Source organism: Rhamphochromis sp. 'chilingali' (genome assembly GCF_963969265.1).
Source record: "Rhamphochromis sp. 'chilingali' genome assembly, chromosome: 17".
Classification (NCBI taxonomy): domain Eukaryota; kingdom Metazoa; phylum Chordata; class Actinopteri; order Cichliformes; family Cichlidae; genus Rhamphochromis; species Rhamphochromis sp. 'chilingali'.
The window spans coordinates 30,708,746-30,723,651 of record NC_137944.1 but is presented as its reverse complement, the minus strand read 5'-3'; the positions used below and the strand labels follow the sequence as shown (position 1 = coordinate 30,723,651).

Below are 14,906 nucleotides of genomic sequence, written 5' to 3'. Positions count from 1 at the left end.
TTATATTTTTATCATTTAAATAAGTTGTCTAGCTCTGGAAATACTTTTAACTTTCTATGCACTTCCACTCCTGTGTAGCAGGCACATGGAAGCTCCACCACATGGGAATAGCAGTTCATTTTATTAGAAAATTAGAGTAATTTTGAACTTCAATTCAATTTTCACACTTTGCAAAGCCAGCGGGCTGAACTGGATTCGTCGGCAGGGCAGTTCTGGCAGGCCGTTGTCATCCGCTGGGATGGCTGTGGCTCAGAGCGGGTCATCCACTAACAGGAAGGTTGGTGGTTTAATTGCCGGCTGCTCCAGTCTGCATGCCAAAGTATCTTTGGGTAGGATACTGAACCCTGAGTTGTGCTTATTGGAGTGCGGATGTTAAATATAGAGTTTAAACGTAGAAAAAGTGCTTGTATTAGTGTGCATGTATATGGGTGAATGAGATATAATGTATAAAGTGATTTATCTCATTCATGCTATAAAGTGCACATAAGCTGAGTCCATAAGTGCTTTAGAGACAAACACATTTCCATTTCAGGTTTTTACAGAACCCTGTTTCAAAATACAGGAAAATGTGTTTTCTTATATTAACTCAAAATCATAGTGTGGTTATTAAAATGTGTTCAGAATTTGCAAAACTGACAATGAGTCATCTCATAAATTATGACACTGCTCTTATTAATAACCTCTGGCCCTCTTCCACAGTGTGTGTTTTTTTATCCTGTCTTTCTCCCATCACCCCCAAATGGTCGAAGCAGACGGCTGCCCCTCCCTGATCCCGGTTTTTCCTGTTAAATAGGAGTTTTTCTTTGCCACTGTCATCAAGTGCTTGCTTCTTGTTTCTTGCTGTGTCTTCAGCTTGCCATTAAGCAGCTCAATGTGACTAATGTACCAATCTGGCGTTATATAACTAATCTCTTATTAAGTTTATATTATTGCCTGTACAGGCATACACAGTCTATTGCTACAGCGCTCAGTTATTATACAGCTTTACTTAGATTTAGTAATCAGATCTATACCAAACTTTGTAGTGCTGCACAGCACCAGCATCTACCGCACTAACAGTATTTTCCTCGCTTTTTCTTAACTTCAGGTCCTGTTCACAGCTCTTTGTGAGAACAGTTTAAGCTGCTTTTAAATATGTTGCTTTGTTGTTTGCTGTTTCTGTGTTTGAGTTTAACCCTTATTTGTCTGTTAAACTTCTGTAAACTACTTTTACTGCTCACTGTGCAGCAGTTTGGCCTGCTGAGCTTGAGTAAAGTGGCTAGCCCAGCTGTGACACTTGCGTCGGGCCTCCTCCTCCGGCCGGGCCGCTCCTGCTCCCGCTGAAGGCGCCCTGGCCCGCAGCCAATCGTGGCGGGGCAGGACGTGACGTCGCTTCTCGCACAAGGAAGCTCCCGGAGTGGCGCGCCAAATTTCAAAGGACTTCCTCCTGGGAGGAAAGACGGCGAGAAGACCCACCGAAGTCCGGCAAACAGCGGCGACAGAATACCGCAGAAAAATAAAGTTAAGCCGGTGTTTTATGGGTGAAACGCCCCCGCTGAGCCGTGGAGTGAGTCAATCTGCGTGGATCTGAGGATTTAAAGACATGAAGTCGGTGCGCAGCTTTGTCATTGTTGTAAGTGGCTGCTTTGACTTTCACTCCACCTACAAGGAACTAACGTCAGCTAGCTTCAGCCTGCTTCTGATCGGCAACCACTGCTTATCTTAAACCTCATTTTAACGCCAGGCAATCAGGGCTTCGTCAAATATGCGCATTTAAACGAGAATATATTGAGTTTTTATTTGAAAAAGCGAGTTTTTTGTGTGAATTTGTTTCGGTTTGTGTGCTTTGCTTTGTATGCTGATCCCGTGATTGTCAAGGAGTCTGCAGGCAACTGATGCACGATGCAGCCACCTCTTAAAAAAGTGCAGCTGACAGGGTTTTTTCTGCTCTGCTGTACAGTTAACACAAGTGTGATATCCTCTTACTTCACCTGCTGCACCGTGTGATGTGACAAAAGGGGTTTTAAGCTTTTCTGTCCTCTCTAAGTGTCAGATAAGTTGTATTTCTCAGCTGTTTTTTTTCCTCCTTCAGACACGAAGTGGAGCAATTAAGAAAAAGCACCTTACATCTGAGTGACTTTTCTCTTGTTTTCTTTCAGATTAGACAGTCCCCAGCTGGTGCACCCTGTCAGGCTTCCCACATGTGAGTCGGCTCATGTCAATTGATGTCAGCGAGCCTGGGATTTTAATCTCCTCCACACACACAAACGCACACGCACAGAGATCAGGCCTCTGCTGACAGCTGCTCAAACCTGAAAAATATTAGTTTTCCAGCTAAAAGTCACACCTGTTACCACCAGGTTTACTTTTCCGGGGTTTAATATTTGCGGTACATTAGCGTGGGCTCGGTCCGCATCACAGCAGCTCTTTATTCTTGGGCCCACCGTCTTCTAGCCTCCACTCCACGGGGGATTTAGTCTGTTTAAACTGGGCCTCATAACAGAGTGTGGGAGCTCATTTCCACACTTCACCGGCTTATATGCTACTCTATATCCTCATTACTTATTCATGTATGCACAGGAGGACACAAGAAGACATCAGCTTTCCATACTAATGCAAACACCTGTTGCTCAAAGCGGCTGCACCTGTCTGTAACTTTCACACTCGCTGCTTTCTGGTGCATGTCAGGAATATTTTATCGTCACGTATAGATCGCTGGTAGCTGTCAGTGCTCTTGGGTCGAACGCAAATGGCTTCATTTTAGCTCTTCTTCACTAGCACAGGTTTGTTCAAAAATGGATCGTAACTTGCTCTAACTCAGGGCCTGTCACAGATCAGGGGTGGCCTCTGGGTGGGGCAGGTTGGGGGGGGTTTCGTGGTGGCAGACAATCGCAGGCTTCAGCCATGCTGGCTGGGGTGCAGCCGTGCTTCCAGCTGCTTCGGATCGGGTCGTCGGCAGGCGAATCTGCGCGGGACCTGTACACCTTCAGGCCGGCGCAGAACCACTCGGTGTTCCGCCTGGGTCGAGCGGCGGAGCTGTGCGACGTCACACTGGACTCGCCGTCGGTGTCCCGCATCCACGCTGAGCTCGAAGCCGAGAGGGAGACGGGCGAAGGAGTCGAAGCTCAAGAGGAGGAAGGATGGAGGGTCCACATTAAGGACAGGAGCAGCCATGGTGAGACACGAGGGCTGAATCACACACAGCATCACAGTCAACCTGAGATTCTCACACTTTCACACCCTCCCTCAGTCATTGTGGAAGAGAATGAGGTAAAAACACACCTGTTTACAGGAATAACACCACTTCTACTGAGAACGGAAGAAGTATTTTATTAAAGTCAGGTTGAAATGAGTGTGAAAACACATTTCAGTGAACTGACATGAAAAACAGTCCTCAAAAAATTCTAAGAATACAGTAAAAAATGTCCTTTAGTTTGAAACTTTGACAATTTATTCAAAGTTATCAATGAGGCTTCAGCACGTCTGCAGGACTCTCACTCAGCAGCCTTCAAAATGTGTCGCATCTTCTCTGGAAATATAAAAATCAAACTAAAAAAAATGAAACTAAACTGAAACAGAAATCTTAATTAACCCTCCCCTAAAGCTCTGTTGTGCACTCGAGCAGTGAAAACATTCTTCTTCTTATTTACCGACCGAATTATCAAAACGAAGTGAGCCATTACGCTCCTGAACACAGCTGTAGGCGTGCAGGTAAAGACTCGCGTGCATCACGAACAAAGAGCATCTCTGGAACCTCAACTTCAAAAACTTTTCTTATCGCTGCCCCCAGAACTTTTATTTTATCGGAACCGTTACAGTTACAGAATTTTTCAGCCCACCGAGAAGCATTTTAGTTTGATTTGTTTAAAAACAAACAAACAATCAAACTCAAATTAAAGCGTGTTGGTGATAAGGAATTAATTAAACTCAGTTGTTCCTGATCTTTGACCCTGATTTTACCATCCATGCAAGTGTGAGCACGAAGCATGACGTTAGCTTCAAATGGATTGTGTACACGTTTTATTTGTAATTATAAATTTGAATGCATGTATTTCTCCTCTGCAGTGCTGCAATTCCATCTGTTTTAAAGATGCTGCTTATTTCTGTGCTGTAACTGATCTAAATGGCAGTCCCACTGTTTGGTTTCAAAACACCAAAAAATTTGATAAAAAAAAACAAATCAGCAGCCGTGTCCTTCTTACACAAATCCTCACCTGGTTCCTCAAAAACATCCACAAACCTTGTTGTGAGCAGTTTCGTGTAGGAACTGTTTACTACTCTGTTACACCTGCTAGCGTATCATTCTGAAGGAAGTAAATGGGCATTTAGCCGTGACGAGGGGCTCCTGCTAATGACAACGTGACAGGATGTAAACACTGACGGGGTTGCCCCTCAGCTGTGCTGTAATGTTGGTGCCATGGTTTGTTGTTGTAGTTTTTAGAAAGCAAATTGTCCTAATATGAAATGATTTAAAACAAGCTCACGATTTTTGCAGATGTATTTATTTCTTTTTGGGGTAACTGTGCATTCTGGGAAGAGACTTGGCTCCACTTTTGGTACTGCAAGACAAGTTGCCATCTGGTTCAGTTAAATTCAAGTGAAAGCAGCATCTCTACAGCAAACCAGCAGAAGATAAAATATGCATTTAATATAGGGGAAAGTTCCTCTTTACATCTTAAACAAAGCATAACGTGTATCAGCTTTGAGGTGCGCAGTGTAAGACACCTGACCTGTGAGTGTATGTTTCAACACCTGTTATAGGTGTTGATTAAAGAGCACAGGCTTGGACTCTTTCATCCAGAGTGCTTTCTTCCAGAACCTCAGAGCAGTCCAGCGTTTGGAGGAGTTTCTGGATTTCTTCTTAGCAGCTGCTCTCTTTAAGCATCGTTTGTTCAGTCGTCTGCTCAGGTCTATCTGGAGATCTATGAATATGATCTAGAAGCAATTACCTGTAAAGGTCAGAGGTAAATGAGCATCCTTCTGTCTGGTCTTCTTCCTTCTAGCACTGACTTTTAGCCTGACATTCTCTTCAGCCAGCTTTCGTTTTCTTCTTCCTTGACGTATTTTTGTAAGTACGGCTCCCGGCAATCAACTCCGAGGCATACTTGACCACACTGCAAGAACACTTTTTACCCCATTTGTTTCAAAGGCCGGCCTGCATCACAAAGTGGTTTAATACAGCCTCTTTCCTGTTCGGCACGTTCTCTGCATTTTAGACACTTTACTGTTTTTGAACAGGAGAGAGAAATTTCTAACTGAAGTCGTGTTTTTGTAGCAAAATTCGAGCCAAAACACAGAATCTCTCTGAGAAGTCAGAAATCAAACAAGCATAAAATTCAACCACTGAAACAAATGTATCTGCTCAGGAATGCAATTAAATAGTTTGGAATTTGACATCTTAACTAAAAAAATAATGATGCGTGTTACTTTTTTGTAAAGCAGTATATTTGAAAATTCATGGATAACAGTAACAACAATGATGTTTTAGCATTGAAATGATGAACTGACCAGTACAGAAACATGGAGTGATTTTGGTAATTACCAATACTGTGGTATAAACCTGACACTGGGTAGTGATAAATATGATAAATTTGTCAAGCTTCTGGTTGTCAACTCAAATATCTAACGAGCCAATCACACGGCAGCAATTTATTTAGTCACATACATGTGATCAAGTTGATCTGCTGAAGTTCAAGCTGAGCTTCGGGTGAAAGGTGATTTAAGTCAGCGGTCCCCAACCCCCGGGCCTCAGACCGGTACCGGTCCGTGAGTCGTTTGGTACCAGGCCGCGAGAGTTGAGGCTCAGGTGTGAAACGTATGGTTTTCAGGGTTATTTTATTATCGGTTTTTATCGTTTACTGTTTTCCTGGGTCTTTTCACGTGTGTTATGAATAAATTTTCTTTTTTTTGGGTACCGGTACTAGTTTTATTTTGATGTATTTATCCACGACACCTTAAAGGCCGGTCCATGAAAATGTTTTCGGGCATAAACCGGTGCGTGGCGCAAAAAAAGGTTGGGGACCGCTGGTTTAAGTGACTTTGATGATGTTGGACATCAGAGGACACCAGACTGCTTCATACAAAGGAAACGGTAGCTTAAATAACCATTTGTTACTAGCAGTGTCTGCAGAAGAGCATCTCTGAATGCATAACATATCAAAGCAGATGGGCCGCAGCAGCAGAAGACCGCACCACCTGGGACGCCACTATAAACAGGAAACTGAGGACACAGATCCAATGGGCTGTATCCTCAGAACTGCACTACAGAAGAGACTAGAAAGGGAAAGGATGACTCTATCCTGGCTCGTATCAGTCGTTGAGGCTGCTGGTGGAGATCTAACGGTGTAAAGGATATTTTCTCTGTACACTTTGGGCTCCTTAGTACCCACCGAGCCTTCATTAAACACTACAGCTTACCTCAGTGTTGTTGCTGAACATGTCTATTCCTTTATGACAGCAGTGTGCCCATCATTTGATGGCTGCTTCCAGCAGAGTAATGCACCGTGTCACAAAGCTCAAACTGGTTTCTTGAACATGACAATGAGTTCACTTTACTTGAATGGCCTCCACAATCACCAGCTCACCTTCAGGATGTGGTGGAACTGGAAATTCACAGTGATGCGCAGCAGCTGTGTGAAGCTGTCCTGTCAACATTGACCAATATGTCTGATTAATGTTTCAGCACCTTGTTGAATTTGAACCAAAAAGAAGGCAATTACTGGTATTAACGAGGTGTACCTAATAAAGTGGCCACTGAATGTGTGTATGCATTGCTTCACACCATCCAGTGAGGTCGCAACACGTGATTCTATATTATTAACAGGATATATCTGATCAAAAGATTACCTTTGTTATTAAAATATCAGAGTCTATGAATATCTGTGGCGGCGTTATCAGATGATGCCGACCGGTGTCAATGCGAGAATGCGCGCGGCTGCTCTGTGCAGCTGAACGGGCCGCAGGCTCACCGTATAAAAGAAATGTTACGCTTAAGAATAGAGCTGACAGAAAATATTTGATTAATTGTTCAGTTTTCAGACGGAAAATAAATTAAATGTCAGGCGTTTCATAAATGGATTAATCAGCGATGTCAGTTTACAAGCAAACATGCCAAACATGTCTCCGTTCCACATCTTTTTCTACTTACAAATCACATTTGGTTTGATTACAGCTGTTGGTCATGCAAATAAAAAGAAAAAAAGTTTATAAAATCCTGGCTGATTCTTATAGCCCGGTAAAATAAAAGCTTTAACTATTGCGTATCCGAACAGTCGGGGCTGACACGAACAGATAGATGCGTAGATTTCTGTCAGATGCCGTAATGCAGAAGCATCATCCGTCACTGAAAATGGACCGACTGTGTTTGCTGCAGGACCCCAAAAAGCCCATTCAGAGCCTGCAGGAAAGAAAAGAGCCATCAGCTTCAGCCTTAGTTAGAAATAATAGGACAGCCTGATGGATACAAAATTGTGCAAAAAAGGCACCACAAAAACAGGAGTTTAAGACATTTGGTTTGAAACTTAACAATACCTGCCGCCAGGTGCATTCTGCTGTGAATGAAGACAATTAACATGTTACGCGTTCACACGCCGGCTTTGAAAAGCAGTCGCACCGAGGAGGTCCATTTCATTCGGTCTCAACGGGTCGTTCACAGCTGAGAGTGTGTAAACTCAACTTTCAGGAGAACAAATAAAAGCAAATGTACAAACAGAAGAACCAAACAAAAAAATTCATGAGTAATTCAGGACACAAGATAGAGTCTGAACCTCAGGTTGCTGAGAGTCGTCAGTGCAGTCTGAAGTAGACAGGAAGATGCACGGAGTGAGGAAGGGGGAGATTAAGAGTGAGCGTTGCGTCTTCATTCAGTCGCTGTCCGACAGGCTCAGAATCTAAACTGCACCCTTACTGCCTAATTTTTCAAGTAATTTCACAGTCTGTTTCCCACATTTTTCATTTTTGCTATTAAAGTTACATTTTAGTATTCGCCCCGCATTTCTCATTTTGTGCTGTGCTGTCATGGCCGTGTGATTGCCTTGTAGCCTTCCAGCTCCTCAGTTCTGGGTCCATCTCGCAGACTGTTTTACATTTCTCCTAGATTCTGGAAGCTGTAAACACACAGTCACCGAATGACTTTATTTCAGGGCTCTGCTCTCATGATTTATTCTTTTTTTTGCCCCTGTCAGATTCATATATTAAAAAGCTCTGTGAATATCTAGCCTCCGGTAACGTCGGCCTTCAGTTGTAAAACTGTTGCTCGTTTGTGTCTTCAGAGAGTTTCCCACTACTTTACATGTCAGTGTGACCTCCTAGAAACCTCTAAAACGTTTTATTTTGAGGGCTGATCTGTGCCCGGCAGTGTGTAGTTTAACATTTCTTCAAATCTTCTTGGTCTTGTGTTTCTAGGCACATGGGTCAATGAAGTCCGCCTCCAGCCGGGCATACAGTGGGAGCTCTCGGACGGCGACACGCTGATCTTCGGAGGCCAGACTGATCCAGGGAACCCGGAGTTCTACTTCCTCTTCCAGAAGGTTAAAGTTCGCCCGCTGGACTTCGATGCAATCACGCTTCCAAAAGTAAGTTCGTGGTTTGGAATCAACTATTTACATTCAGTATGAAGCCAGACTCATGGTGACACTTTTCTTAAAAAATAAAGATATCGAAGGTTCGTGTTTCTCACCAAGTCTGGGGTCAAAGGATAAATCTGGACATGTTCTGCCTGCTGCATGAGTAAATGCACCATGTGACACTGCTAATGTCCATATGTCAACATTACACAGTTCAGACATTCCTCAATATTATTTTTAGCAGTCTGCATTGATTATACAGGAGGGAGAAACTTACTAATCGACAAGTCTAAAAGTATGAAAATTTAAAAACTCAAGCCAAGTTCAACAGATGAGGTTAAACAGTGAGTTTACAGATATTTTGTGTCTATTTCAGTCATTTTAAACCTTTCTTAAAAAGTTAAATTGTTCTGTTGAGTAAATCTCTAGCCTACAGAGCCACTGTTAACAATTCACTCCTGCATTAGATTAACGGGTGCTTGTAAATCAGCTGTAGGTGTGTATAGTCGTGTGGCAGCCAGTCCAGAGTGTGCCGTCCTGATACTCTGTGACAGACGGGCTCCAGCTCCTCTGCAACCCTGAACTGGAAAAGCTTTAAAGAAAATGGGCGGATAGATTCGGGTAGTGGGCTCAAAGTCTTTTTCCAGCCTCTGTACTATGTTTGCTAATGTCTGCAAATGTTAGAGGATTTCTGAATGAATAGTTTGCAGTAACATTAACGGTAGAATGACGGCCTCAGAATTGTGGTGCCCATGGATCTGTAAGCTTGTGTGCTTGCTCTGATTCTCCGTTATGCTAAAAATACAACAAATATTCCTGAAAGTTACATCTGAGTCTCGTTTTCTTAATGCACGTAAGAGTCAGATTCTGTAGCACCAGCAGCCTTCTTTGCTTGCAGGCTAACGTCCCCCAAGGCAAAAGATCACGTGACCCATGATGTAGGCTACCAAAGGAGCAGCGTTAATGTAGCGGCTGTATATGGGGGAAGAAAACGAATATTCCCCAGTTGCGATAAGGACATTAATTTTAGATGCTTGTCAGAGACTGTTATTATAGCTTCTTGATTTGGTCCCTCACAGCCCTGCTGCTCTAAATACTCACTAGGAAACCAAATGTCTTTCAACAAATGCACTTTATGTGTTTCTGTTTGAAGGATTTGTTAGAAATTACAGTGACAGCTTAAGATGGGATTTCTTACAAAGATGAAAGATGTCAGTGGTTTTTAAATTGTTGTCTTTGGTCTGAGTGCCACAGACAGGTGAGTTGATACAGAAACTAATGAAAGGACTAACATGCCTTCTTCTACCTTCTTTTTTTTCCTGTAATATGTTGACAGTAATGAAAATGTTGATGTCGACTCTACCCTGTAATTTTCATCCCACTCCTGTGTCAAAGTGTGTGCAGCCATCGTTCATTAGGTGGTGCTGGGCACTATTTGTATTCAGAATGCCAATAAAAATGTACCACAATGTCTGGTAAACAATAACAAGCCCACAGAAAATCCCCAAAGCATTTTATCTATGAAGACATGGAGGCATACTCTCACTAAATGAAATTTGAAGATTAAATCATGTGCAATCGTACTTTTCTACTTCAATTAAAAAAGTGCTGATGCATGGAGTTGATTTGCAGCAAGAGGCAGAAGCAGATTTATTATCTCAAAGGTGCCATGACTTTTCTGGAAAGAAATGCATCAGCCAGACAAATTAGACTCGCACCTCTGGATATTGACATTTGGCCTACGCTTCGTGAAGGTTTAAATGAAATATTTATATCTGGTTTCCTAGGCGGGAACCTTCTCGTCCGACTTGCAGAACAGGATTAGGACCAGCTTGGACCGCAAGGTAGCTGCCAACCTGGACCTTTCGAAGCTGTCCATCAACAGAGCCACGGTCATCCTCAACTCCATCGGCAGCCTGAGCAAGATGAAGGGCAGCGCCTGGACCTTCAAGAGGAGCCACAGCCACGAGGGAACCGTCTCTGACCCCGGCACCTCGACCTCGCCGCCTCTTGCCGTGGGCTTTTCCTCCCTGCTCCCACACTCCACTCCTCCATCATTCACCTCTGCAGCTTCACTGCCTCAGACGAAGGCCCTCCCGCAGACCTCCAGGAGCAGGAGGAAGTCGGCTCACACGGTGCTGCTGGAGGACGACAGCTCTGACGAGCCCAGAAGTCGAGGAGGTAAAGCACAGCGGCGTGCTGCAGAATGACACTGCTCACTTTCTGGAGCTTTTTGACATGAAGCTGCAGATTTTTACCATGAAATTGTTTTTGGCAGCTTTTAAAAAGACTTAATATTAGTTTATGAAGTTACTGCTTTCTTTTCAAGGATTTTACTTGCAAAAAAAAGGAGGGAAAAGAACAAATTAGTGGTGTGATTAGCTTCTGTCTCCACTTACATTACCTTGCTCTCTTTCCGTTGATCTTAGTTTTGGCAGGAGTTGTGGAGGATGGACAGAGAGCACGGGGGAAGAAGAGGCGGAGGCTCTACAAGTCTGAATCTGAAGGTTTCAGCTCGCCGCCTCCTCCTCAGCTGCAGCCCAAAACTCACAGCGACATCCGCAGGCCGCTGGAGGCCAAGCCCTTCCCCGTCGGTATCAGGACCATCGGCAGCTTCCACGGAGCCATGACAAACAGCAGACTCAACGAGCACCTCTTCCAGGCATCCTTCACAAGCAAACAAGAGGCGGAGAAGGTGAACAGAGTCAAGACGGTGGTGCACGGAAACATCGCGGCCTTCCGCCAGCAGAAGCCTGCCCATTGCTCCCCGACCGCAGCGAGAGGGAGGCGGAGAGCCAACAGCTCCCCCGTATTCTCCCCATTGGTGGTGGGAGGGGAGAACTACAACCTGGCCTCGCCGTCGGTGAGGATCCGCGCAGACGAGAGAGTTAGCGTGCAGTTCAACCGATTTCATCATCCAACAGGGTGAGTTTGGAAGGTTTTTCTAAAAATTCTCTACAAAGCACAGCCCTGTATGATTTTCTGTCATATATACAAACTGTACAATGTTGGAGCTTCATATTAAACAAGGCCTGAAGCTCCTCTGTGAGGCATGGAGTGGCAACAGTTTAAAAAAAACAAATGTATTTGTTCCTCCTTTTTTTTTGTGATGTCACCTCCAAGCCTTCTCATTTCTTCCTGTTTATGTTTTCCTTCCTTGAAGTAAGCGACGCGGCCGCCCCAGGAAACACCCCCTCCCCCCACGGCCTTCCCTGCCCTCTCCGTCCTCCTCGTCTTCATCCTCTACCTCCTCGGCCTCCTCCTCCTCCGGCTCCTCCTCTTCCTCCTCGGACGAGGACGAAGACGACGAGGAAGAGGACGACGTGATGGTTGGCACGGTGGAGCCGTGCGCGGCGCCGCGGTGCCGGCTGCCCCAGCAGGACACGGTGCAGTGGATCCAGTGTGACGTGTGCGACGCCTGGTACCACATAGACTGTCTGCACGTCGACCGCAAGAAACTCCTGATGGACCCCAACGCTGACTTCCACTGCGGCTGTCGCTGACGGCAGGGAAGCCAAATTCTGGATGATTAAATGAAATCAAAAGCCTCACTTTGAACTTTAAAGCTGACACTTTCCCCTCCTTAAACGCTTCTTTTCCTTCAGTCATAAAGTGGAAATTAAGATTTTTGCCTTTGAAGACAGGCTGCGACTTCATCTAATGACCGCTGAGCCGCTCTGCACGAGCACGCGGCGCTTTTCTCTCGCCTCAAACACGGCTGTTAATTCAAGAAAAGAATTTCCTTTGATATTTTTTACATCCTGATTTTACAAAGTTTGAGCATTTGTGACCCGACAGTAACAGAGTTACTCCACGAACCTGGAGCCCACTCAGCCTCAGAGCGTAGGCTTTTGGAGGAGGAGGCAAAACTCTAATGAAATGTCTCAGTTTGGATTTTATTATGGCTTTGACTGCCTGGAGAGGCGCAATCAGAGCAGGAAAACACAATGTTTGAGCACATCTCCAGCGTGGCTGTCCAGGGAGCAAACTGCATTCAGGAAAATTCAGGCCATTGCTGGACTCTATAAAAAGCTCTTTAACGTCCTAAATCTTGTTCCGCTGCCACCTTCACAATTTCAAAGCCATTAAAAACAATGTTGCTAGGTAATCAGACTTCATTGGAGATTTGAGTGCGGCTTTCTTGAGTGGTAGCTGCTGTGTAGGAGTAGATCTGTAATCATTCGACGTGAAATGCCAAGAAATGTGTCAGCAGACTCGTGTTGACGCTGCTGATGAGAAGTGCTCCTGGGATGCTAATCAAATGTTTGAAGGCACTTCTGTAGCAGCAGCTGCTGGTTTCTGGGATGTGTTTGTGACTGAGTGCAGGCTGGCAGTGTGGCTGCTGCTGAAGGCAGGACTCATTACCAGTCAGATGTCATGTCGTATAATCCGCTGATGTAACAGGAAAAAACAGACTCGTAAAAATGATCTCGTCGCCTCTGACTGGTGGGATGAGTTTTGATGTCACAGATGATTTTTAGGGTCGTCTCTTCAGCTCTGCTTCCACTTTCAAGAGACTCTTCACACTACTGAACTCTGTGGCCAAAATGGGTTCTTCAGTCCTGAGTGAAAAGTGCTGGACCTGACTGAACTGTCTCTGAACAGCAGACATCTTCACTTCGGTGCTGCGTGTGAGTATGAAATCAAAGTGTGGAACGCCAAAATCTTTCTCAAGCACCTTGCTTTTTATTTAATTCCAAATTTCTACATGTTCTGGCTCATCTGGAGTGGAAACGTCCTCTTTTTCCCACTCAAATCTGCTCCACTCTTACAGTCTTTATAATGGCTCCATCTCTGTTCACATGCGATATGATAGTGTTGTAATGAAAAGTCTGTGCTGGTGTTGTATGTGTTTTTCCCCCCCTTTTATTGTACCACAAATGGGAGCGCTGCAGCGAGCTTAAACTGGGAAAATTTCATTTTTTTTGAGCAATAACATCAAAAACAGGATGATAAAAATACAGAAATATATATATATTACATGCTAAAGTCGATAAAGGTTGATGTGGAGTGCAACATTGATTGCTTGCAGTTCACTTAACCTGGATTTTGTCAGTTTCACTGGTGCTTGGACGCTGACACAGCCTCTCTTGCTGCTTTGCTAATTGTCAGAAATCCAGCAGATGGTTGAGGGAAAAATATATTTGTGTGTGTATATATTAAAAAAATCTGTGCACTGATTTATCACTTCATTCTCAATTCAGTGGATTAGTTAAAAAAAGAAATCCAAGCATCTTAATGTGCGCAAACTGTTTTTAGTAGTTTGAGTATTTTTGTCCGTTTTAATGTTCAACAACATATCACAATAAAATGAGTTTCTGAAAGACCTGAGGTTTTTTCACGCTGCTGCAATAATACAATATTAGTTATACACAGATTAACAATATGACCTCGTGTGAAATGCAAGGTTTTTGTTTAACAGTCTTAAAAATAAAAGGTTTGTTCTTTCTCTGCAGATCTTCAGGCAGTTTTGCTTTCTGGGGTCTTAAATTGAGTTTGTTTGCAGTTTTCTCTCTCTCTCTCGATATTTAAACGTCTGTTTACGCCTTCATGGCTTCTCTTACACGTGTGTCGTCTCCACCTCGCTGCTGTTCGGCGTCGTGCTGCTCTGATAACGGCACCTTGGCTTGCACCTGTTTTTCCGCTTTCATGTGGCTCACCAGACAGTTAGAGGTGTCTTTAAAAGGATGCTTGTGTGACCCTCGCAGTTACAACTGTTTTAAAATGAGCCGTCAGTGAGGATGTGAAATGTTTTAATTGCTGAGAAGTTAAAACGGGCAGCGTGACACAGACTGTAAGTTTTAAATTACATAAATAGAGACTCAAAATGTGGCAACGATGAAAGTGTCGACTGAAGACACTTTTAATCTTTCTCTTCTTCTTTGAAAGCAGCTCATGGAAAAGGTGAAAATGAAGCAGACACAATTCCCCTCATAGATTTTAAAATTTACTCTAATGTATGACGGATGTGCTGTTGTACTGTAACTAATGTAATGTAACTAATTGCTACCTTTACAGCGAAACCTTCCTGATGTAAGTTTGTTGCAAATTTTGTGCAAAAATTGCACTTTTAGGTTTATTTTTAGGAAAATCTGTTTCCTTTGACTTGCAGTGCTTTTTACGGCTGTTACTGCGCATGTTTTCACGGTGAAGCAGCTTTAGAGACGAGTGCCTTCTCTTTAATATAATGGGCCTAGATGGCCTTTGCCTCGCAGTTCTCACTGCAGCGAAAATTCAATCCGAAAAACTCCGCGTGAAATCATAAACCAGTTACTCTGGGGAAAAATCCACAGACGTTGTCACGAGCCGTTTCATGTAGAACTTCTTTTCTCCTGCTGAACTGCATCCAAGCATGTGGCTGAC

The 14,906-nt window shown here is 43.9% G+C and overlaps 1 protein-coding gene across 1 annotated transcript; it reads left to right on the top strand.

Annotated features, from left to right (window-relative positions):
- The first annotated feature begins 1,413 nt into the window (after positions 1–1,413).
- tcf19l (transcription factor 19 (SC1), like) lies at positions 1,414–14,491 on the top strand. The gene is made up of 6 exons (XM_080863124.1): positions 1,414–1,612; positions 2,139–3,154; positions 8,383–8,552; positions 10,331–10,724; positions 10,973–11,468; positions 11,707–14,491. The coding sequence occupies exons 2-6, from the start codon at positions 2,884–2,886 to the stop codon at positions 12,044–12,046; spliced, it is 1,671 nt and encodes a 556-aa protein (XP_080719250.1). The 5' UTR covers positions 1,414–1,612; positions 2,139–2,883; the 3' UTR covers positions 12,047–14,491.
- The last annotated feature ends 415 nt before the right edge of the window (positions 14,492–14,906 follow it).

Coding starts and splice junctions, on each gene's coding strand:
- tcf19l (XM_080863124.1), top strand. CDS start 2,884: ATGCTGGCTGGGGTGCAGCCGTGCTTCCAGCTGCTTCGGATCGGGTCG. Junction 8,553..10,330: donor ATGCAATCACGCTTCCAAAA/GTAAGTTCGTGG, acceptor CTGGTTTCCTAG/GCGGGAACCTTCTCGTCCGA. Junction 11,469..11,706: donor CGATTTCATCATCCAACAGG/GTGAGTTTGGAA, acceptor CCTTCCTTGAAG/TAAGCGACGCGGCCGCCCCA.